The sequence below is a fragment of the Planococcus citri genome, chromosome 1 (genome assembly GCF_950023065.1).
Source record: "Planococcus citri chromosome 1, ihPlaCitr1.1, whole genome shotgun sequence".
In the NCBI taxonomy this organism is placed as follows: domain Eukaryota; kingdom Metazoa; phylum Arthropoda; class Insecta; order Hemiptera; family Pseudococcidae; genus Planococcus; species Planococcus citri.
Genome location: NC_088677.1, coordinates 21805025 through 21830020, shown reverse-complemented (window position 1 = coordinate 21830020; position 24996 = coordinate 21805025). Strand labels below are relative to the sequence as shown.

Sequence of the window (24996 nt, the reverse complement as noted above, 5' to 3'; positions counted from 1 at the left end):
ATTTGAAAAACATATTCCAGTGTTCCAGTTCTGGTTTTAGTTTAGTTTTGAAACAAATTTGTGTGTTTATTTGAGTTTGGTTTTGGTTTTTGGTTCAAGAATGAGTTTAAGTTCTGGTTTTTACTTGGTTTTGTTTGGCTTGGTTTGGTTTTGTGTGGATTTTTTGAAACTGAAACCAAAATTTTTATGTTTTGGAGCCCTTCTAGAATTAATCTAAACTGTGACATGTTCTGGTTCTGATTTTTGTTTGGTTTTGAAATACTTTGTGTTTTGGTTTGGTTGTTCTTGAACCAAAACTGAAATTGTTACTGTTTTGGATCCCTTCTAGAACTGATCAGAAACCAAGTAATTTCTGGTTTTGATACTAAAAACCTGTTCCAGTCCTATTTTTGATTTGGTTTTGAAACCAAAAACTCATTCTAGGTCCAGTTTTAATTTAGTTTTGAAATGAAATCAATTTGAGTATTGGTTTTGTTTTGAAAATGTTTTGAAACCGATGTACGATATATTCCTGCTTTTGTTTGTTTTTGTTTATTTGAATTGGGTTATTTTGTGAGTTCATGAATACAATCATAATAATTTACACTATAAATTTATACAATTATTTTGGGTCTAAAAGATAATGTGCCGGATTTGAAAGATTTTTTAGAGAAAGAAGATTTGTTTTATATTTCCTTCTTTCACTGTTGAAGTTGGTACAGTGTTGAATGATGTGTTTGACGTCAAATCCATTATCGCCACAAAAGGGACTTGTCTGAGGTCTTTGTGTCTTCTTTAGAATGTGCTCATGTGTCATCCTAGTATGTCTGATAAACACTCTTCTAATTGGTAACTACTAGAGCTGAAAACGGTTACGCTACCTGCTAACCAGTATCTGGTTAAAATACCGGCTAAACCTGCTAATGGTTGTATTGGGTTGATTCGGATATAGATAGTAGCGTATAGCAAGTACAACCCGAATGTTTTCACACTTTGTCTGCGCACGCACCCCAAAATTTGATCATGTGTAAGTGGGAGGAGTTACATTTTGACACCTGTCGTTTGTATGTGTGATTGACATTTGACATGATTGATGACAATGATGATGTCATGCCGGTACACCGGCTACGCATTCAATGTGCAACTAGTTATATTGTGAACTGGTGCAACATTTTTTCAACTCGCTACCCGCTACTAGCGAGAAGCGAGAATTTACAATATGGGTACAGTAGTTACCCACTGTCAGCGAGTACCATTTTCAGCTCTAGTACCTACATTGCTGATTTTGATTTCTTTGGATTCTGGTATACGAACAGTTTTAAGGCGTTTTGTGTCTTTTTTGAATGATGCTAGATGGTTGTTTGTTTGATTCCATTCAACTTTCCAGTGTTGCAAGATTGCATTCTTCCAGCAGTTTTGGAGATCATAATAATGTGGTATTATTTCATTGGTGAACCAACATTTCTGTTGCTTGTTTTGCCAGTTCATCAGCCTGCTCATTGGAAGTTAGTCCTTTATGGCTGGGGATCCAGAGAAATGTGCCAGTTTTTTGTTGAGATGTTAATATACTCTGTAGTAGATAATGAATTTGGTCAACGAGTAGATTGTTGTTTTCGTTTTCCATGTTGTTGATTGTCTGTTGAGAACTAAGAGAGTCGAAATGGATCAGGAAATACAATTGATGAATGTTGAAGATTAGTGATAATGCATGTTTGATTCCAAATAGTTCAGCAGTATATGAAGAACAGATTGGGTTGAGTGTTCCAGAGTATTGACAATTATGGATTATACTGGCATAACCAGTTCCATTATGTGTTTTCGACCCATCAGTGAAAATTTTTGTGAAGTTTTTGTATTTTGTGATGATACTTTCAACATAGATTCTTGAGAATGTTGTGTTGTCAATGTTGTGGATTTCAAAGTGGTTTGTTAATTGTTAATGAGATGTCGATTTTAGCTTCAACAAGCGTCCATGCCCGTTGCAATTCTGGTTTTTGGTTCAATTTTAAAACCAAACTTTTCACCTATTCTGATTCTGATTTTAGCTAAATTCATTTTACTTCAAAACCTGAACTGAAACAATACAAAAATCATTTCGGTTTTAGAATTAAATCAGAAAAAAATCAATACCTACTTAGTTTATATGTTTCTTGACCCTGAAAAAATCTTATTCACATCCCCACCCTTTCTAAATTTACATAAATGTAGACGGCTTGAATTTGGCACGGGTATTCAAAAGGTGCCTTGAATGTACTTTTTTAGGGCTTTCAACTTTTGAACATCTTCCACACCTTCCTATCACTTTCTAGCTGCAAAAAAATCATTTTCGCGCCATTTATGCAGATTTTCTTTCATTGTTTCTTTCCCCTAGCCTTTCTAAATTGATCTAGAAAGTTCAGAGTTGGAATGTACATACATTCAGAAAGAACCTAAGGTGGATTTTTTAAAAAGGGGTTCAAGTTTCCAACCCCTTTACATTTATTTTCAATTGCAAAAAAGTGAATTTTCTCTTCATTCTTAACGGCCTAACTCCTCCAAAACTGACATTTGACGTGTACTTCTTGATAGGTAAGGTACTCTATAAATGTACTCTCCACCCTTCTCCTGTCCTTACAAATTCATATGGGAAGTTGAAATTTGACATGCATATTCGATGGGCACCCCAAAGATCCCTTTTAATATGTAGTTTCAAGTTTTCACTCCCTCCTCTTCCGTCTCTCCGACCCTCCTTTCTCTCTCGATGCTACAAAAATGTGATTTTTCGCGCCTTTTTTTTTGTTGCCAATTTTCAAGTTTTTTTTAATCATCATTTCTCATTTCAATAGATGTACTGGCTTAAATTTGTATGTTGAGAACGTCTCCTCTCAGCTTAGAAAAAAGGAAAGTAATGTCCAAGTTATAGGAAAAAAATGCTGGCTGTATTGCTCCTGTGAAAAAATAATCGCAACCTTTTTCGTTGAAAAATCTTACGTTAGAATACTTTGAAAAATGCCAGTTTTTTCGATAAAATATTCAAGTGCGAAATTTAACGATGCTAAAAAGAGAATTTTGGCCTACTTACCTGAACAAAAACCCCTCTTCATGTCCAAACTAAAGCTAGGGAGGAAAACTAAAATTACGATTATAGTAAATTCTTACCATTGAAGATTCAACGAAAGAAGATATTATAATAAAATATGTACTTACTTTCCTGTTGCCATATCTTTCCCCTATCATGTCATCGACTCAGTTTTCACCGAGACCTTTTACATTTTTGATCAGATGGAATTTAACGATGAGAAGAATTTTATGGCATTTCACCTTTCCTTTTTTATTTACTTGCCTTTAGCCGTCTCCTGTTTGTTTTAATATTTCAGATGAGAGTTGTTTTTTCGTGAAAACTTTTTCTTCTGGTCGTAAAAAGTTGAATTTGAATCGATGTCTTTGGAAATCTATTCCGTAAAGATTTTTTAAATTACTGTCTATTTTGATTTGAAAACAAAATGACAGGAATTTCGTGAAGTACACCCTGTTCAAATATTTTATTATTAAGCTCGAATTCAGAACACATCTTGGAACTTTTTTACATAGTATGAGGAAAAGTTAAACATCTATCAACGTATAAAAATAAATCCCGAGTTTCTTTTGCCCCCAAAAAACCCCTACGTATCGTAAAGCTCGGCTCTGTTTTTATCATATTTCATAAAAACACAATTTTTTCTCTTTTTTCTTCTTCATATTTCACCGAAAATGAACCATAAAGGAAAAAAAACTCGATAAAAGAATCATCATATGAGAGGGCTGACAACTGCGGAAACATTATGAAAACTTGAGGGTTTCTATAACGAAGGGTTCCACTGCACATGTAGAAAAAAAAACACCCAAAAGTGTACTCGATTGTACCGTTTATGAGAAGTAGTACCTTTTAATTTCAGTTTCCCTTCATTTCGTTTTTTTTAAAGGAATAAAAAAAATAAGCCCTCGATTTTCGACGACTCTTATATAAGGTAATACGATGATGACGTTGAGAACCAGTCAGACACTGGTTAAAACAACACGTTATCTTTAACCAGCCTTTTGTACTTTGAAGTATGCGATAAAAAAGGGAGCAAGGAATTTACCTCTTTTCGAAATCGCGACAATGGTGGTGATTTTTGTTTTACAGCTTCCTCAGGATTAATTGTACTCGCACAGGATGTGCTTACGAGTGACACGTGATACTGGATATTGCCTACAAATAGCGATTAGAAATGCTAGAAAAAAATACTGTTCGAAGCAGCCAATACCTTGCAGATGATGTTCTCGGAGAAGTATTGTTCGTCTCAGAATCGCATCGAGTTGCGGCCAGATTATCAGAATTGGCGTCGAAGGCACGGCTTACAATTCCCTCTGCATCCTTATCAAATAGCCGGATGGGTAGCTTTGGCTTACTTCATCGGTGTCACGTTCCTGGTGCTGATTCCAGCACTTGGGCCAAAGCTGCAGCTACCTACGCTCTTCGTGATTGGTAGTTTGTTCTTTCTGCATATCGTCTCGCATCTGGTAGCTTTGCTGATCGATCCGGCCGATTACGAGTTACGATTGAAGGAGAAAGCTGGCGTAAGAAGTCGTCCGGAGTTTGACCGAGCCAAACATGCTCATATGATCGAAAATGGCCGATGTCATTGGTGTAACATTAAAACCTCCAGTCCGAGATCGAAGCATTGCAGATTATGTAACAAATGCGTCGAAAGATTCGATCACCATTGCAAATGGCTCAATCAGTGTGTAGGTGCTCGGAACTATGTGGCTTTTGTGGTCTGCGTGGTCTCAGCAGTGCTCGGATCTTTGGCCGTGTTCGTGGTCAGTTGCTGCGAATTGGGGTTGTATTTCGCCGATCCGGTCTGGCTCGATGGGATCTTCGGTACGGTGATATTTCGCGAAACTTTCCACGCCGCTAATGGTTACGTCAGCGTGGAGTTACCATTGCGTAAGAATTATTTCGTCGTAGTGGTGACGTGCAGCGCTGCTTTGGCTTTGGTCGCTGCCAGCTTCCTGCTGCATTTGTTCGCCTTCCACGTGTACATATCTGTGCAAGGGATTACCACGTTCGAGTATATACGTAATCACCGTACGTGTAATCCGGTCAGCACGAGTAATCTGTCGTTGACGAACAGGTCTCTGAACGGAGCCCATTCTACGTCTTCCATTCCGCCTGTGTTCAAGAATTCGCCGTCTCCGGACGACCGCACGTATTGCTCAAGAACCCAAAACGCCTCCGAACTGAACCTACTGCCGAACGATCGAGGATCTCGGTGCGTCGTCGACGTCTGGCGTTGTTGCACCAAAAAAAGAACGATATCGGTTAACGTCGACGGACCGGCTACTTCGAAAACCCATCTAAGTAACGCCAATTCTGACCAAAGTCTGAACACGGTTCGAACACCGGTCGATTACAACGCTGTCGATACCATCGAAACCTTGTATAAACGCGAACGCCTCAAAGAGAACGAACCAATCTGCAAGTACTGCAGAGAAAAAAAGATCTTCGCTCAATCGCGAAGCTCCCTCGTCAAAGCATCGTCCAGAAAACAACGTCGACGCTCCGTTTTGCGACTCTGTTGTCGTAGCAATTCAGCTACAACATCTACCGAGTTGGCTCGAGAAAACGGCGTCTATCGCAGGAATCAGGTTAAACCGCAGCCTGATCGAATCAATCACGATGGCTCATCGATCAGAACCAAGAATAAAATATACGTGATTCCGAGACGTTCGAATTCACTCAACTCGTTACCAGCGCTTCCACCTCCGTCCAGAAGGCAAATCCAAAGCGTATCGTTGAAAGAGCTTAACGAAATATTGGCCTACGCTCAACGTCCACAAAGCAACGTGCTCAGAAGACCGATGAATCCGGTCAGAAAACAAATCCGTCGTAAGAGTAACCCTTCGCTTAAACCTACCAAAAGTCCGAACCTGTCGCCTATTCACGAATCCGGCTTATCCAATCCGTCCACGCCTCATTTGAAAGATCGAGCTACTCGTAAACCTTTGTGGGTTTCGCCTTTAACCTTGAATTAACCATCTATCAATCCCATAGCCTTGAAACATTCATCCGGAGCTGGTCCAATAGTAAGTCGAGGTGAGTTAATGTACACAAATATACCCGCCATTTAATAATTACGTACTACGAAAGCGAATACATACGTTTATATGCAGTTTGTTACTGCGTGTATCGTATGTAATTTATTATTTTGACGATTTCGTCAACCGACTGCAGATGTGAAACACTTGCGAATAATTTACGTTTCGATGAAATAAACGAACGATTATCACGTTTTGTTCACGAGTTGAAATTTTATCTGTACGGTATGGTTTGCTTAGCCTAGTTTTGGCAATTACGAGTACCTTGGTATATTTGATGGCAGCTGCTGTGTCCTTTCTTTTCCTGATTTGTGGTGATAAATGTGATACTTGTAGGTAGATGTAGTGGAGTTGAACGATCAGGTTGCATTGTTTCATGATCTCTAAGTGGTGACAAAGGATTCATTTGACATTATTTGATTGAGATTTCCTGCTTTGGTTTGAACGAAAGATGGATTTTTCATGGAAAAAACACGTTCTAAAATCTCTGCTGTACAAAATTTCAGTTCGCCATTATTTTCCAATTCAGAAATTGGTTCAAGTATGGCACAAGGGAGATATCCCTAGCAGCAGAAATAATTTTTGAACCGGCCAAAGCTAGATTGAAACAACATGCAAAAATATAGGTATCTCCAGCCACAAATTGAAAATATGCATTTCTCGATATTCGGCGAATTTTTAAAAATCAAGTGGACCAAAAAATGTGAAGAAATCAGAATTTTACGATCGAATGCATAGAAACGGTTTCATATCGTTTTGAGCAGCTTTGGAGCCTCCAGAAGATTTTTGAAAGTTGCAATTTCTACAAAATTGTAGGTATCTATCCAATCAAGTTGAAAGCTGAAATCACCTCCGAAATTTTTCCAAAGTGATTCGAATAAAGTCTGGATGGGGTAGTTGAAAAAACTATAATTCCCAAAAAAAGTTGCTGAAGACTTCATCAGAACGGCTTGAAATCTTCTGAGGTGTAACGAAGCAGAATGTCCGGGGGGGGGGCAGAAATTTTCTCAACTTTTTAAATTTGATTTTCTTTTCCTTTTTTTTACCCCACATTTCCCCCTCTCCCTACAATTTATTTTCAACACTGATTGTCCAGAAGTGGCTTGAACAAAGTTTGGAAGGGGGAGTCGAAAACAAAAATGTTGAATAATTTTAGATTTTCAAAACCGATGCTTTTATGCAAAAAATTTGAATTTTTTCTGGAATTTCCCGAGTTAATTTTTCCATTTAAGGAAATTTTTTTAAATTTGCGCCGCAAAATTGAACACTGAGAAAAATTGATGAGGGCAAAGTCTTTCGAAAATTCACAATTCCTCTGGAGTAGAAGATTATTTTTGGTTGGGGAAGTAAATTTTTCCATGCTCCAACTTCGGTCAGAAAACCGACAAAAAAACGAATATATAATTCTTGTGATTCTAGCAAAGGCGAAAGATTTCGAAAATTTAAAATTCAAAACATAAAAAATAATTGTTTTTTTGATAATTCTTTGATTTTTCCAACTACCTCAACCCATCCAACTTTTCTTGAAAATTCCCAATTTTTTGCAAAACTTTTTCTGCTGGCAGGAGGGGCTGAGACAGTGAGGCACTCTTCACCCGATTCCCTCTCCTTCCCCCCTCCTCAGCACTCATTTATAGAAATTAAATCCAATTGACTTTCAGCTTTCCAACTTCATTGGGTAAGAATTTGTAGAAATTTCAATTTTCAAACCCGGTTTCAATCGAATTCCTGGGCCAATTTGATGAAATTTTGATTTTTTTCTTCCATTTTTGACTTATAAAAAATTCACAAAAAATCGAATAATGCAATTCAGTACCTAAAATTTTGACGGGTGAGGTATTTTTCAATTCTGTATTGAACTAGCTTTGTTCGGTTTAAAAATTATCCCAATTATTTTCAAAAGATTATTTTATTAATTTAACCCTTCCCCCTCCATCTCACCATTGATTTTTAAAATTCAAAATGTCAACCGAAACGAGGGGTATAGACCACGGAGAGGGGAGGAGGGGTATGAATATCCTTAAAAAATAATTGTTTTGAAAAAAATTTCATTCGATAAGCCTGCAGTTTTTGGCAAATTTCTCCTCTATTTCCTTTGTCAGATTTTGATGAAAAATTTATTTTTGCATCATTTTTGTTCCTTGTTTTCTGACCATACTTAGTTGTGAAGGAGAAATTTTCTGGAAATACTTAGTGGCTGAAAGCAACAGCACTTTAATTTTTACTCTCCAAAACCTATTTTTAAGTTCCAGAACTTGAAAAAAGATTGTAAAAAAATGACATTTTTCATGCATTGATCAAAAATTAGCAAATATTTTTTACTTTACCTACTTATTTTTGTACAATTTACATACTTACTAATTTAGTTTTTTTTTTTCTTTTCAAGTCTGTAAATTGAATTGAGGTGAAGTAGAAATACAAAATTTTTACCAAGTCTTTTCAAAACCTCATTTCAGATCAGTTCTCTGCCAGATTTCTGCAAACATCAAATCGTAATTTTTCATGTTGGTATTTTTTTGCAAAACTGTTAAACTGATGGCTCCGGCTCCATATCTCGAGAAGTCGAGACTGACTGAATTTAGCACAAAATCTATTTACAGGGTTATAAAGAAAATAGATTGAATTTTTAAAATTATTTTGAAAACAAAAATTACGAAAAGTGTCCCCCAGCTCTCAAATTCGGGGTGCAAAAAGGGTGGCGTTGAGAGCCAATGTGGGCTCGGGGCAAAAAAAATGGTCTCTCGAAAATTTTTCACTCTCTATTTCCTCCTCTAAAGCGAGTATGCTTTTTTTTTTACAAAAATTGAGGTCGAAAATAAGTTGTTTACAAAACAGAATTATTTTTCCATAAATTTTTCTCTATGAAGAAGTCCCCCTCCCCCTCCCACTCAAAAAAAAAACGATATTTTTGTTTTCTCAAAAAGTCTATTGAAGAAGTTTCTTCTAAAAAAAAATTTTCAAAAAGGAGTTTCCTCAAATGAGAAGTTTCTTTCGAATATGTGAACTTCATTTTTGAAATTAAAGGTCAAGAATAAAGTTTGTTCCGTAACAAAAAATTTTCGAAGAGATGTTTTTTCTGCTGTAGAGATTTGTTTTCGGTGAAGTTTTTCCCAAGGTATTTTTTAAAGCTAAATTTAATAGGTTTTATTCTATGAGTTTCCATTTTCCCTTCAAAAATGAAGTTTTTATTTTATTTTATTTTCATTTCATTCAATAGATTTTGAGCTGAAAATTAGTAGAAATCAAAATTTTTCAATTTTTCGAAATCATAAGTTATTATTAAAATTGCAAATATTTGTCTCAAGCAATTTTTGCTATAATTATTTTGACGATATTTTCAGCTCATTTACAAAGTTATACTTAAGTATCAATTTTTACCTATTTTTGAACGTTATGATAATTAGCAGCTACCATTTTATGCAGCTTTTGGGTTACTTTGAAGATCTCTCGGTTTTTAATTTTGAAATTAAGCAGCTGAAGCTTAATTCCAAAGCCACCCTGAGGGTCCCTCGTGCTCTGAGAAATAAAGATGAGTCAAATCGCTCACTGAGTGAACGATAGTTTCCCTCGCAAGTGTAGATTTTTGCAATTTCTCATCATGTCAATTTACACCAACACCTGTAAATCCTTTTCATCAAGTTATACTCCTACGTTGGGAAAAAAATTCCAATAAAATAGCGAATTCTCGAATTCAATTTCCTAGTTTCGACGAATCTCTCGTCTCTCGTTCGTGACAAGCTGCATGAAAGGGGATGGAGAGGGGTTTACAGCAGGGAATAAAACTATCGTATCTATAATACAAATAGTCATTCTACGGGCGAATATTTTGGCACAATTCCAACAATACATTATATGAAAGCTACTTTACAGTATCTCGGCTCCCTCATTTTTCATCCCTTTAGAAAATCTCTTCCGACTTGTGTAAAGACAATTACGTGAGCTCTGGTGTGGTCAGTCTGCAAAACTACTCTATTATTTTATTCGAGTCGAGATTGCTCTAATAAATAGAAACTCTCCGGAACTCGTAATCAATTTCCGGCACGTGGTGTATCGTTGCCGTTTCCAATGCAGTAATTTCACCCTACAATTTCCTTCTTTTTCACGTGAAAGTGAAACAGCCACAGGACAGGAGCAGAACAACGCCGAATACGTCATACGTGCATATGCAACTCTTCCTACTCGTACACCGAAGGATTCACCCTTCAATTAAACGAATATGCAACTGAGATAACACGGTTGCCGAAAATATTGCCTATTTCGAGGAAAAAAATGACACATCAGGTATACTCGGAAATTAAACGAACACACTGCAGCGATAAATTTTCTTGCTCTAAATTGTATCAACAGAAAAATATTGCATCGTGTTGTAAATTCACAATACGAACAAGTACATACGTGGGACGAATAAATGATGCATCATTTGCATTATTTGTTTGTTTTTTTTTGTATTTCTGCGGCTCGGGCTCGCGTTTATAAAAATGGCGAACGTATAATTCAAATCGTGACATTTAAACGCACAAGCGAGAGCTCTCGATATAGCGAATTAAATTCGTCGAATATAATGAAACGATAATAAAGTAACACGTTTTCGTTCTTTTTTTTCCACCACATTACGACGATTGTATTGGCGAGAATTTATTACGTCGTCGCGAATTGTAGATACATTCAAAGTACATACGTATAGACGTCGGTTACTTCCTGTAAAATGCGGCTATTTGTGATATGCAACAGTAGTAATTCCTTTTGCAGTCCACGATATTGATTTGTGAGTTAAAAACGGGGTTAGAAAGGTTTGCCTCTTTTTTTTGTCTTCTTTTTTTATTTTTAACGCGTTCATATCTACCACACGTTCGAGTATAACGACCTATTTTTTATTCGACGAGGTGTTAATATGAATATTGGGATATTTTTAGGTGGATTTTTTTCAGTAGGAAGTAATTATGTAGGTGTTTTAGGAGGTGTGAATTTTGAAATGGGATTGTATCGTGTTTTTGTAAGTGAAATACGAGTACGTTGAAATAATAAAACGAGGCTTGTATTTTGTCAGAAGAATTTTCTATTGAATATTTGTATTGAATATTGGAATCCATTATTATTGCTGTGTATTTTAAACCCCACATTTTCAAAAAAAAAAAAGTGAAATTTCTATAAAAATTGAATTGCTTTTAATGATGGGAAATTTTATGATCCACAATTTTGGGTCCGTTTATTTTTTGGTAGAACCATTAATTTGTATCAAAAATTGATTTATTGTGATGGAAACTCTGTAAAAATTCTATTTTCTCACTCGTAAGTTCAACTTACCAACTCCAGCATAAAATATGTATCTTATTAACGAAACTTCATAGAAAAAAAGTTGACCAAAAATACTCGATTGTTGAAAATGTGATCTATAATTTTGTTTTGTTTCTTTTTTCTTTCTTTTTTGAAATAGAAAAACTGGGAAAAAATTCAAATGTTTCACAACAGCTTATTCAACTTGAATTATCCAAACTTCAGCTCAAAATATCCCAAAAACAAAAACAAAACATCCTATGAAAGAAAATGACAGAAAATAAGTTGCACGTAATTGATGGTGTTTTATTCATTTTTTTCTTCAAGTTTTTAGTTCTCCCATAAATCGATTTTTCAAACTATAAAATTCTTGATTTTTCGTCACAATTGATTCTAGTTTAATTTTCTCAACTTCAGGTCAAAATATCTCAAAAACAAAATTTCCTAACAAAAAAATTGATTTCATTCAATTGTTGTGAAATTTTTGGAAAGAAAACAGTCTGAAACTTTACTAATCAAAATTTCAGCTCCCCAAATTGATCTCTCGATTTTTGACGAATTTTTGAAAATTAATATTGATCATTTTCGACGACTTATGTTTGTTTGTTTGTTTTTTTGGAAAAAATGAAGGTACTGGTACAATATCAATTCCTCGAAACTGAATTTCACCATTTCTGGCCATTCTGGATCTGGAGCCTCCAGAGTAATTTTCGATTCAACCAGAATTTCAAAAAATTGATTTGAATAGCTAAATATCGATTATTATTATACCTGTTTAAAGGATTTATCCACTCATATTTGAGCTGATTTTCAGGCAGACACCTCGAATGCGTTTTTCAAATCAGCTGGTTACGGTTACAAAGTTCTAATTCTTGCTAAAGTTGTTGTCAAAGCTCGTAAAAAATCTCAATTTTTTTTCAAAATTGCTACATGCGTTTTTAACCAAAAAAATGAAAAAAAAGTCTCCCATTTTTAACGAAGATTGCGAAAAAGTATCATTTTTTGACCAATAATTGCCAAAAAGTTCTACTTTTTGCTAAAATTGTAGGATTTGCTTTTTGCAAAAAATTTCTAAAAATCCTAACTTTTTAGCAATAATTGAAAGGTTTTGGTTTCTTACCTAAAAATTTCATTTTTTTTACCTAAAACATGTGAAAATTCTCACTTTTTAAAAAAAATTGCGAAAATACGTAGGTAATTTCTTAGTCAATAATTCCGAAAAATCGTTCTTGCTTTTTAACAAACAAAATTTCTGAAAATAGTCGTCTTTTTTTGGCAAAACATTTCAAAAAGCTTCACTTTTCTCCAAAAATTGCCAAATGAAAAAACCTTTTCTTCTGTTGAAAATTTCAAAGTCTCGATTCATTTTGTCAAAAATAGATTTATTGCTGAAAATTGCAAAAATTGTCGCTTCGTTTTTTCTTGAAAAAAATTCAAATGTAGTTCTTTATTTTAAGTTGCTAAAGTTACAAAAATTCAAAAAATCAAAAAGTTTGAGTTCGAAGATGAATTTGCTTTGAATGACTCTTTCTGGTCTATAATCATCCCCCAGGATCCGAATTCCGTCATTTTGAGCTATTCTGGAGCCTCCAGTGGGATTTTTGGTTTCTCCAGAATTTTAAATTTTCTCCAGAAGGTGTGAAAATTCATTTGGACAGTCAAGTGTCGAGTTATGGCTTCTGCTTGAGCTCGATCTGTTCGACGAACATATGTACATACATTTTGGTCTAATTTCCACGCCTTCGAGAGAAATTTCAAAATTCTGGAGAAAGAAAAAATCGCGTTGGAGGTTCCAGAATGGCTTGAAATTGTGAAATATGGATCGGGGGGGGGGGGGGGGTTAGACATGCGATACAGCTATGTGTACAAATTTGAAACATTTCTCTACGAATATAAAATTTTTGATTTTTTTCGAATATTTCCCTTGAAAATGTTTGGTTTAAAAAAGTTGTAAGTCGGCTCAAAATGTGGCTATATCCTTTGAACTGGTCGTAAATAAGCCACCACTCGATTTTTAAATGTCCAAATCAATTTCTCTGGCTTCTGGATAATTTTTAAAATTCTGGAGGAATCAAAAATCGCGCTGGAAGCTCAAGAATGTCTGAAATTGAGGAATGCGGATTTGGGAGGAGACATAATTCAGCTATTTGTACACATTATAAGCATAAAGATTTTCATTTTTTTTAAATTTTTTCCTTAAAAAAATTTCAATCCAAAAAAGCACTTATGAGCGTCTGTGTCGAAATCGGCTCAAATGTGAATAAATCCTTTAAACAGATTGAAAATAAGCCGCATCTCCACTTTCAACTGTCCAAATAAATTTCACTGGCTTCTCGAGAAACATCATAATTCTGGAGGCATCAAAAATTGTGCTGGAGGTTCCAAAATGCCTGGAAATGGTTTCGAGTAGCTGATAATTATTTTTCAAGAATAAGTAGTTATACGTACATTTTATTCAAGAATTTTTAAAAAAAAACGTCAAAGATGGTAAAATTGAATTTTTGAAAATTCGCCAAAAATTGAAAAATCAATTTCAGCAGCGGAAATTTTGGTTCTGAGAGTTCAAACTTTGCTCAGACACCTCGAGAGGTTCCTTTGTTGCGATTAGAAAAGGTCCCTTTTCAATTGTAGGTATTTATTCAACCTCTTGAAATAAAAAATGCTAAAATGAAATGTCATTTTTCAAAGTGCTCCAGCGCCCAAAATATAAATATAACTCAATTTATAGGACTTGAAATTCTTTATAAAAAAGGCTTCGTTCATTTATATTTTTCCTGTGGTCGAAATTGAAGGCGCTTGAGCTCTTTCAAATTTTCAGTTCATCACATCTTCAATTTTCGAGTTGAATAAAAATTGAGAATGACATTTTTTGTTCTACTTTCAAAGTTCTGTAACGTGACTTGATCATATTCAAGCTATCTGTAATTTATTCATCAACACAAGATTTTTCAATGCCCAGTTTACCAATGGTTTGCAGCTATTTTCATGTAAACCTCCTTACTATAATTTTTCTTCTTGGTGCCGTTTGCGTCCAATGGCTTTCCGAATAGAGTCTGTCCATCTTGTGGGGGATCATCCTTGTCCTCTTGTTCCCTCAACCTTGCCTTGTATGAACACTGAACAATGACTGCATGGGATCTGCCTTTGTGACAGGCCCAAAATATTTTAGGATTCTGCTGAGTACCACTGCCGACAATCTTTTCCGGACAACAATTTCTCCCAGGACAGACAAGTTGGTCCTTTTCTCTGTCCAGGGGATCCGAAGCATTCTCCTCCAGCATCACATCTCAAGCGCATCAATTTTTCTTCTGTCTCCCTCCCGTACTGTCCGAGTTTCCGAAGCATAGAGAAACACAGAGAAAACTAGAGCATTTACCAGCCTTATCTTCAGAGCCTTGCTCACTGCTGTGTCCGACCATATCTTCTTTAGACAAGACATGGCGCTTCTTCTAGTAATCTGCACTCTGCGTCTTATCTCGGCTTCACTGCCTCCTTTGTTATCCACAATGGATCCCAGGTATACATACAAACTGATTCACAGAAAACTGGTCATACATTCGACACTTGAGGCAATGAAGGTGGTGGCGTCAGTGTAGCAAAGATTTGACATTTGTACACCTCCAATCAATACTCCTCCCTGCCACTCGCCTGAGCTGTCTTCATTGGTGCTTTCTGATACAATTAGCTGCAACATTTCACGAATTATATATTCTCCATACAGATTAAACAGGAGTGGGGATAGAATGCAGCCCTATCATACTCCTCTCTCTGGGTGGAATTTCTCCAATGTTGTCTCTCTGTTGATTTGGACATTTGCCATGCTCCCCTCATATATGTAATTGTTTTATCAGCCACACCTGATGTATTGCTATTGGGGCACCCATTTAGAGTAGAATTCTCCACAGTTTTTGACATTTTACGCAGTCAAACCCTTTCTTGTAATCTACAAAACACAGCACAGTACACACATTGTATTCGTGTGCTTTCTCAATCAGCAGCCTGAGGTTGAGGATTTGCTCCCTAGTTCCCCTTCCTCTCACGAATCCTGCTTGTTCTGGAGGGATTTGACTGTGCATGAGTGAGTATAACGTTACCTTAATGCCAAATCCGAGTATGTCCATCCAAAAAAATTGTCTTTTTGCGTCACTGATAAGACTCTGGGAAGCCCTGAATTGAAAAATTTGCATCGGAGTACAGCTAAAATGCACCACCAAAGATGCACGAAGCTGATCGATGTTCAATCAGAACTCAACGAACCCTTCCGAGCATATCCGAACCTTATCAGTGATGTGTAAAATCGTACTTTTTTGTATGGACATACTCGGATTTGGCATTAAGGTAACAATAACCTATCGTATACAATCTTCAATAATACTTTGCTGGTGTGACTTATCAAAGAGATTGTTCTGTAGTTCTTGCAATTCTCCGGTGATCCTTTTTTGTACCGAGTGACATATGTCAACTGTACCCAGTCCTCTGGCCATTCACCGCTCAGCCATATTGAGTTGCATATGTTGTGGATTTGGTGAGTGACTTCTTTGCTTCCAGGTACCCAAATTGCTCATTTCGATCGAAGAATACACTAAAAACAGCCATCAGACCATCTCCTCCTCTATAAAATGGTCTAATCAGTAAAATCCCATTTACTAGACTATTTTCCATGCCTTTGAATTCAACCCATCGCCCATTTCCTTTCCTTAATAGTATGTACATCGAAACAGGCAATCGAAAAACTCGACTGCAATTTCTCAGCCTCCAAAACTAGCTTGTAACGTCTCGACAAATCTTTCCGGACGTTTGATACCATCTTTGCTTCTAAATACAATAAGTACAGGGGATATTCCTTGAAGGGAGAAGTGAAAGTTTAAAAGCAGTACTCGTCCTATTCGCGTATTCCAAGAAGGGAAACGTTTATAAAAGAAGGGAAAGTCGAAAAACGCGACGATAGTACACGTGAAGAAAAGCGAAGGGTGACAGAATGATTCTTCGGCCGTCTCCAAGGGTAACTTGGCGACTCGACGTGTAACACCATTAATAAATTTTTATAATTCGACCATGTCGTCGATGCTATAGCGATGTTACTATCGGATTTCATTTTACGCGTGTTACCCATACCCATACCCATATCTATACATATGTACGACCCATCAAGGTGTGCCACCAAACCCAACCCAAGGGTGAGTTCACCGCACACGATTCACTATCAGTCAGAAGGGTTGTAAGAGAGAAAAACGACAATGTCTCTTTTGGGACTTGAAACAAACGAGCGAACGACGATCCGGGTATTTGAAATTTACCACGGTTGCATAATTTACAGAATGACCTTATTAAAGGGGTTTTTATACGTCGACTGTTTACTTTTAGCGACGAATAACCGTGTACCGTGTACTATGAGTACAGAGAGAATATTTTTCACGCAGTTGTTCAAATACACGAGTAAAACACGTAAAAAAAAAACAACGATACAGGATCTCGATGAATTATCTACGTGACGTAGCTCTAGCTAGAGCTACCTTTTGCCATGAACTGTACACTTTTAATGTGACCTTTCCGAGTGACATTTCTGACAAAGTAATTTGAAAGTGTTCGGATATAAAAGCGAACTCTTCGAAAGGGTGTTTCGCTTCCTTCGTCTAGGGTTATAAATGCAATTACAGGTTGCATCGCTCGAATAATTACCAACTCGAGTATCGATTTAGAAAAACCAAAATGTCGACGACGTAGTCGTAGTTAGGTACCTATACGTCTTAGAAACGCGCTAAATTCGCCTTTTTTAATATTAAAATTGAACATTATATTTACACGATGTTACGTAATAGCTGTTTTCATCGAATATGAATATCGATTTTGCTATAGTGTATTTTCTGTCGAAAACAAACCAAATACGATTACGAGCCATAAGTGCTAAAGGAGATATTATTTTTTTTAACCGAATTATTATTTTAAAGCCGCGTATTGTTTACTTTTATTTGTACGGTTTCTGTGTGTTTATTTTTTAATGGTGTTATTTTTGTCAACAGATGGACCTTTGGAAGGAATTAGGAGAGCCTAAATTGATCGTGGCGCCGATGGTCGATGCTAGCGAATTAGCCTGGCGTATGCTGTGTCGTAAACACGGTGCTCAATTGTGTTATACACCAATGCTCCATAGCTCGGTTTTCGTCAAAAGCGAAAAATATCGAAACGAGTCATTACAAACGTGCCCCGAAGATAGACCTCTGATCATTCAGGTAACCCAGCTTCTCGAATTTATAAATAGATCCATAATCCAATAAAATGAATTTTTAAAACGAGCTTTTATCCCTCAGTTCTGCGCCAATAATCCGAAAACTCTTCTACAAGCTGCCAAATTCGTCGAAGGATATTGCGATTGTATCGATATTAACTTAGGATGCCCTCAATCTATCGCCAAACGTGGTCATTACGGTGCTTTTCTCCAAGACGAATGGCCCCTGTTGGCTGAAATGGGTAAGTGCAAGCACAATAAACGTACCTATCTGCTATTTGAATAAGAAAAAATACCCCTGCTGGCGAAAGCACGTGTCAATTGCTCCCTTATGGTGTATCGTGAATATTATACCGAAAGGGAGGAAATTTCGTATAAACACGGGTGGGAATACTTACGTAAGTTTGTGTATGTAGATTGTAGTGATGTTTTACTTTTCCTCGATTTTAGATTATTTGGCTAGCTGTGTAGAGAGATTTATGAGGGTTTGAAAGGTGTTTGTTGATTTTTCCCTCTGAAGTGAAATTTTATTAGATTTGAACTTCTGCGTGTTTCTTTGTCGACAGTCGAAGGAGTTTATTTTAATTTAAATTCGTATTCGGTGAATTTGGAGGTACTGCTGTGATTGGAAATGATGGAGGATTTTGATCAAATTTTGTAAAACGCTTCATTTCAAATTGGAAATTGGTCGGGAAAAATTTTAGCTCCGGAAGTGCCTCTGGAGGGGGTAAATGAAATCTCAAAGTGAAGTCATTTTCGAAAAAATCGTGTTTTTTTTACTCAAACCTTTACCTAACCTGCTTTAGGTACATACATAGGTAAATGGTCCAATTTTAAAAGACAGTATTTGAGGTTCTGTGTTGACTCAGGATATTGACATAAAAATCCAAGACCATTTTTGGGATTCTACTGAGCGGTTGAAAGTTTGCAAATCGCTTATTTTCGGCTAAATTCGTGTTTTAAAAATGTCTTTCTTCTCGAATATTTCGCAATAATTATGCCAAAATAAATATCGAAAGATATCATTTCTGGAATTGAGGAAGTATGAAAAATTTTCATTACCTGCACAAATCACAATCTAAATATCGAAAACAGGTAGAAATGCTCGTTTACCCGAAATTATATCAAAAATGGATTTTGCGCCTTCCAAAACCTGTAGTTTGATACTCAACACAAAGAATTCTGAAATTTTGAGTTTCCTTCACCTCCCCCTCTCGCCATCTCTGAGGAGTTTTTGCTTAAAAACTCACATTTCGATACCCAACACACCGAATTTGAAAATTTCGAGATTTTCTCCTGCCATCTCCTACCACTTTTCAAATTTTGACTCAGAATGTCATCAAAAATATATTTATTGAGCACTCAAAAATTCGTATTTCGATACCGAACACATTGAACTTGAAAATTTTGAGTTTTGCTGCCCCCAGCACCTCATTCCCCCTCCCCTCCTTTAAAATTTCCACTCAAACAAATGTCAAAAATTGATTCAGCACTTTTAGAAAACTCATATTTTTATATTCGTAAAGTACATTTTCCGTTTTTCCTATTCAAATTTTTACTCAAAATTATGTCAAAAAATAGATGTAGTCTCTTTGAAAACTCATATTTTGATACACAATTCATTGAATTTGAGAATTTTTAGATTACCTATCGAATTTTGCGTGTTTCTCTTTTCCTTTCTCACCTGCAGATATTTTTACTCAAAATAATAATCATTTAAAACTTTATTGATTTAGCATTTTTTTTTTCAAAAAATCATATTTTGATACTCAATATGTAATTTTGGAAATTTTGAATTGTACTCTTCCTTTCCCCTCTCCCCACTTCAAATTTTGATTCAAAATTGATTCAAAAAATAGTCTAAGCCTTTTTTTGGAAACTCGTACATTTTTTGATATGTACCTAACTATGTAAGTATATGAATTTTACAATTTTGAATTCCCTTTTCTTTTTCCCTCTCTTTTTCAAGTTTTAATCCAAAATGATATCGAAAATGGATCCAGCACCTTCAAAAACTCTCATTTTATATATCTGCTCAAAAATTTGAAAATTTCTTCTTTCTCTTTTCTGTGCTGATTTAATTCACTTACAATTCATCAAAAATGCACCAGAAAATGTGACCCTCTTACTATTGGAAATTTTCAATCAAATGTGGACATCTCATTCTTTTCCAAATTGCTGGAAAACTGCAATAGTTCTACCTCTCTTGAAACCAGATAAAAACCCATTTGATATCAACAGCTATCGCCCAATCTCTCTAACTTCCAACCTCTGCAAACTATTTGAAAGAATTATAAACAGGCGCCTTTTATGGATCCTTGAATCAACCAAAAAACTATCCCCATCTCAATGTGGTTTCCGCTCCTCTAGATCAACTTTTCATCAGTTAGCCTTCATTAACTCTGAAATCAACAAGTCTAGAAAGAATAAAACTCATTTCCTATCAGTTTTCTATGACATTAGTCATGCCTTTGATACTATTTGGAAGTTTAAAATTATTAAAACTTTACACTCATGGAACATCCAAGGTAACTTACTGCACTTTATAGCCAACTTTTTAAAAGATAGACACTTCAGAGTTAAAATCTCAAGTGAAATCTCTGATGAATACTCTCTTGTCAATGGAGTTCCTCAGGGTGCTGTGTTAAGCCCAACTCTATTCATTGTAGGAATTAATGACCTCACTGAAGCAATTCCCTCTCCAATCAAAAAAGCTTTATTTGCTGATGACCTCAACATTTCTCTATCTTGTAATGACATAGAACTTGGCGAATCTCTACTACAACAAGCCACAGACCAGCTGCTATCATGGTCACAACAAAATGGTTTAAAATTTTCTCATTCCAAATCAGCTGCCCTACATATTTGCAAACGAAATAATTGTACTCATGAACTAAACATACACTTCAACAATACTCAAATTCCAACCCTCAACACTATCAAATACTTAGGTATTAACTTTGACAATAATCTCTCCTGGTCCTCTCATATAGAAGAAATCCGATCTAAATGCTTCAAAAAAATGAACCTACTTAAGAAACTTTCACACACCTCTTATGGCTCTGATCGTCATACCTTACTCAAACTATACCGCACACTCATCAGACCAGTTTTAGATTATGGATGCTCTATCTATACCTATGCTCCTGAAAATCGCCTCAGCAGGCTAAACACTATCCAAAATACAGCTGTACGGATTTCCACTGGAGCATTTAGAACTACCCCCACAGTAAGTCTTCTCAATGATGCTTCTGAATGTCCACTTGACATACGTAGACAGTACATTTCTACATCAACATACTTGAACATAAAATCAAACCCAGATTTCAACTTGAAGTTGGAATATATGATTCCCATGCATTCACTATCTGTAAAATTCCAATCTTTTCTACAACAAGTAGAAGAAAATAACATCAAAATACACCATTTGCTAGTAAACCCTACCCCACCTTGGCAATCTTTTAACCCTATCATTGACCTATCTTTGACAGAATTTAATAAAAATCTCACCAACCCCATCATACTTAAAAGACATTTTCTTCTTCTTCTTGACAAGTATAAAGAATACAGTCACATATATACGGATGGCTCAAAAACCAAACAATTCACTGGATGTGCTATCATTCATGACGATATCTCTATTCCCATTGCTCTCCCCTCCCTTTGCACCATTCTCACTGCTGAATTATATGCAATTAAATCTGCAATAACATATTCCCTTGATTTTTCATTAAATAAAGTTACAGTTTTTACTGACTCACTATCAGCTCTTTTATCAATAAAAAACTATAGGTCAAAATATTCACATCCTATATCACTTGAAATTGTTGAACTCCTGCAACTCTTCCAAAATAGCACACCCATACTATGCTGGATACCTTCACACTCCCAGATTCATGGTAATGAGTTGGCTGATAAAATAGCTAAGCAAGCACACCTGCACCTCCCCCTTGCCAACATTCCAATCCCTCTATCAGACCTAAAGCTCCATTCAAAAACTTTAATGCATGAAGTGTTTCAATTTTCATGGTCTCTAATCCCTAGCTCAAATAAACTAAAAAGAATAAAAAACACTACATCTTTGTGGAAAACTTCTGAACAACTTCAGCGTAGATCTGAAGTTCTTCTCACCAGACTCAGAACTGGTCACTCTCTTCTTACTCACCAATTCATATTCCTCAAACAGCCTCCTCCATCATGCCCAGAATGCAACATCCCTTTAAACATTGCTCATCTACTAATAGACTGTCCTTCCTACCAAAATGAACGCTCCAGACTTCTAAATTCCAACCAACTTCAAGTCCTCCTTTCTGATGACCCCACTCATATAGACAATGTCATTAAATTTCTTTACTCTACTAAATTAGATAAAAAAATTTAAAATTTAAAAACCCAGGTAGCCCATTTTTTGTACTGATTGTGACTTTATTTCTAGATATGTATATACCCTAATCATAAGTTTGTCTTAATATAGGGCCCCTAGCCTAAGTTGCTGTAAATGGCTCTTAATAAATAAATAAAATAAAAAAGATGAAAATTGATGGAATTGAGCAAAAATTGTTGAAACTGTTATTACAATGGTTAAAAGTAATTCAGAAGTGTAAATTTTTGGAAAACAGTTTGTATTAGATTTGCTTTATTAGGTTGGTGATAAAATTTTTAAAAAGTTGAAAGATGCAAAAAATTACGATAAAATTGCTTTAAAATTTATCGAAAAAATTGTGATGAAGTATTACTTGCATTTTATAAAAGTGAGTCATAATTTTGAAAAATCAAAAACACATTTTGATGAAGATTAATGAAAATTTTTTGAAAAATTGCTGAAATTGGGATAAAAGTGTTGCCAAATTCTAAGAATGGTTTAGAAATTGAGATTTGAGAAAAATTGAAATCGAATAAAAAAGTGTTGAAAATGCTATAAAAATTTTCAAATGGTTTAAAATTGAATAAAAATCAAAACGGTTTTAAAATTGGGAGAAATTGATAAAAGGTCGTTGAAAAGGCAACAAAAAAATGGTTAAATTTGCGATAAAATATTGTCCTTAATCGCATAAAAATAGTTTGAAATTGAACGAAAATCACTCACGACGTCATAAAAATCGTTGAATTTGCGTAAAAATCGTAATAAATTTTGCATATAAATATTTTATGTTGGAAAAAATCTCGAAAATGAATAAAAATTGGTGAAAAACCCAGAAAAATCATCAAAATTGCTGCGAAATTGTTGTAAGTAAATTTTATGAAAATGGTTTAAAATGAAATAAAAACTTGAAAATTGCTCAAAATTATGAAAAGTTGAGTAAAATTGAAAAAAATCCAGGTGAAAGCTATAAAAGTAGTTTAATTTGCTATAAAAAATGTTCTGTAAATTATGTAAAAAAAAAAAAGGTTTAAAATTGAATAAAAATTGTCAATTACGTCATAAAAACATCTTGTAAAATTACTTTTAAGGTGAAAAAAAAGATGATGAAAATGAATAAAAATTGCCGGAAAAGCCCATAAAACAAAATCATCGAAATTTGTATGAAATTTGTGTAAATTTTTATAGAAAGTGTTCGTGTTATTGTGTCGATCCTCGATAAATTTTGTTTCAAAATTCCTCAGAAATTAAGAAAATAAATCGAATAAAAATTGTTTTACTGCAATTTGAAAAATTCTTTAAAATTGCAGTAAAATTGTTTTTCATTTTGATTTAAAATTGAGAAAAACGTTGTCGAGTTGAATAAAAATGTCATTAAAAAATCATTTAAGATGTGAAAAAATTGCTGTAAATCTTCTTCTATAAATTGATCAAAATTGAAAAGTAATATAAGGTGTTCAAAATTTGACAAATTGAGTAAATCTCATAAAAATGGTTTAAAGTTGAGTACCCCGGGGGGGGGGCTGTGGTGAAACATGATAACGTCTGTTGAAGAAGTTGATACTATATGAAAGTTGTTAAAATTGCATCAAAATGGTAGGAATTTTTATTAAAAAAATTAGATGAAAATTGTTGCAAAAACACTTTTGAAGTACCATTTTAAAAGTATGGAAATTCAGTAAAATTGTTTAAAATATCTTTTCAAAATTGAGAATGACTTTGTATTTGCTTAAAAAAATTTGAACTTGTAATAAAAAATTGTCTTGAAATGAGAGAAATTCAATTCAAAATCTTCTAAAATCTGGTGTCGCATTTTTTTAATACTGTCAACTTTTGTAAAAATATTTTGAAAATTATTCATCATGTCTTCAATAGAGTTTTGGAGAAAGTTTCGTAAAATCGTTCGAAATGATTTTCTCAACACAAAAATCACCGGAAGAATTTTTTCGAAATGTGTGAAATTTTCAGTTCAACATCAACTCTGATGAGAAATTGAACAGCTCGTGAATATTGATTTCTCATTTGTTTTATTTTGAAATCTAAATGGTTCTTGTATGACTTACTTCATTTTGAACGATAGATGAATTGCTAAACCTTCTTTTACTCTTGGGAAAATGCAAAGAAAGAATGGCACAACTTGGAAATTGTTTCTATAAACAATGAAAGTGATTTTTCTAAAAACTTTCGAAATAATTATGACTTCATTAATGTTTTGATCGATGTATTCAGAAATTTAGATTATCCGACCTTGGTGGGTCGGATCACACGAAGGTAAGGTCGGATGAATTCGTACCGATTAATTCAGAATCGAATAATTGGGAGTCTAGTGACTTGGTAGATTTTAAATGTAGACATATTATCTATAAATGAAAATTCCAACATTCTTCTAATCCATAATCTCCAATGGAATGATCGATAAGCATTTTGAAAATATTTTTGCAAATAAGTATCAATAAACTTTTATCAAAATTTATACTCGTGTGACCTCAATGAACGTATCACATTTTTTATTCAAATCACCTACTCATAACTTGATAAGGGTCGATCTTTCTGCCTCCAAACAAACTAAAAAATTTTTCTCATTTGAATTAATGTTTTTAATTGTGAGCCAATCATCTTTTTTTTGTAAAAGAAAATAGTTTTGAAAAATTTCAGCATTCGTAACTTGTAATTACCTCGACGTTTTTAAAAACAACTACTTACTTCTGAAAATAATTCCAATCATCTGAATATTCATACCACGTTCAATCTAAATTATAGACCTTCTCGAATTTAAATTTTAATAATTTTTCAAATTAAATACCTACCTATTTACACGCATTTCCTGTGGCTGAATAAAATTCCCTTCAAACGGGATACCTCGTTCAAGGGTAAAAAGATATACGCGGCTTATCTACCTCTATCCGAATCCCGTTTGAAAAAAAAAAAATCACTTTCGCAAAACCTTAGGGCGACATATTCGTTGGCATATTTCATTAAAAAGTACCTTTTTCGATTTACGTAATAGAAAAGAAAAAGAGAAGGAAGAGACGTTTAAATAGAGGGAAGAATCAAGAAC

General features: G+C 34.8%; 1 protein-coding gene and 1 long non-coding RNA gene across 6 annotated transcripts in view; one reads left to right on the top strand and one right to left on the bottom strand.

Moving 5' to 3' along the window:
- Positions 1-24996, top strand: part of Dus1 (Dihydrouridine synthase 1) — a 47948-nt gene that overhangs the window by 12236 nt on the left and 10716 nt on the right. For 2 of the 5 annotated variants that reach the window (XR_010559616.1, XR_010559615.1), the window contains exons 2-3: positions 4124-6076; positions 17373-17512. Coding sequence is in view for 3 of the 5 variants with exons in the window: in XM_065370473.1 (XP_065226545.1) it covers positions 17373-17582; positions 17661-17820 (370 nt within the window). In the remaining 2 variants the exon portion in view is untranslated. Of the gene's footprint in view, positions 1-4123; positions 6077-17372; positions 17583-17660; positions 17821-24996 lie in introns of those variants that run through there. The other 3 variants (XM_065370473.1, XM_065370476.1, XM_065370474.1) reach the window with 2 other exon arrangements.
- LOC135849847 (uncharacterized) lies at positions 1041-24242 on the bottom strand. The gene is made up of 2 exons (XR_010559617.1): positions 24002-24242; positions 1041-2052 (listed from the first exon to the last, which is right to left on the bottom strand). It is a non-coding gene; the product is annotated as an uncharacterized LOC135849847 (long non-coding RNA).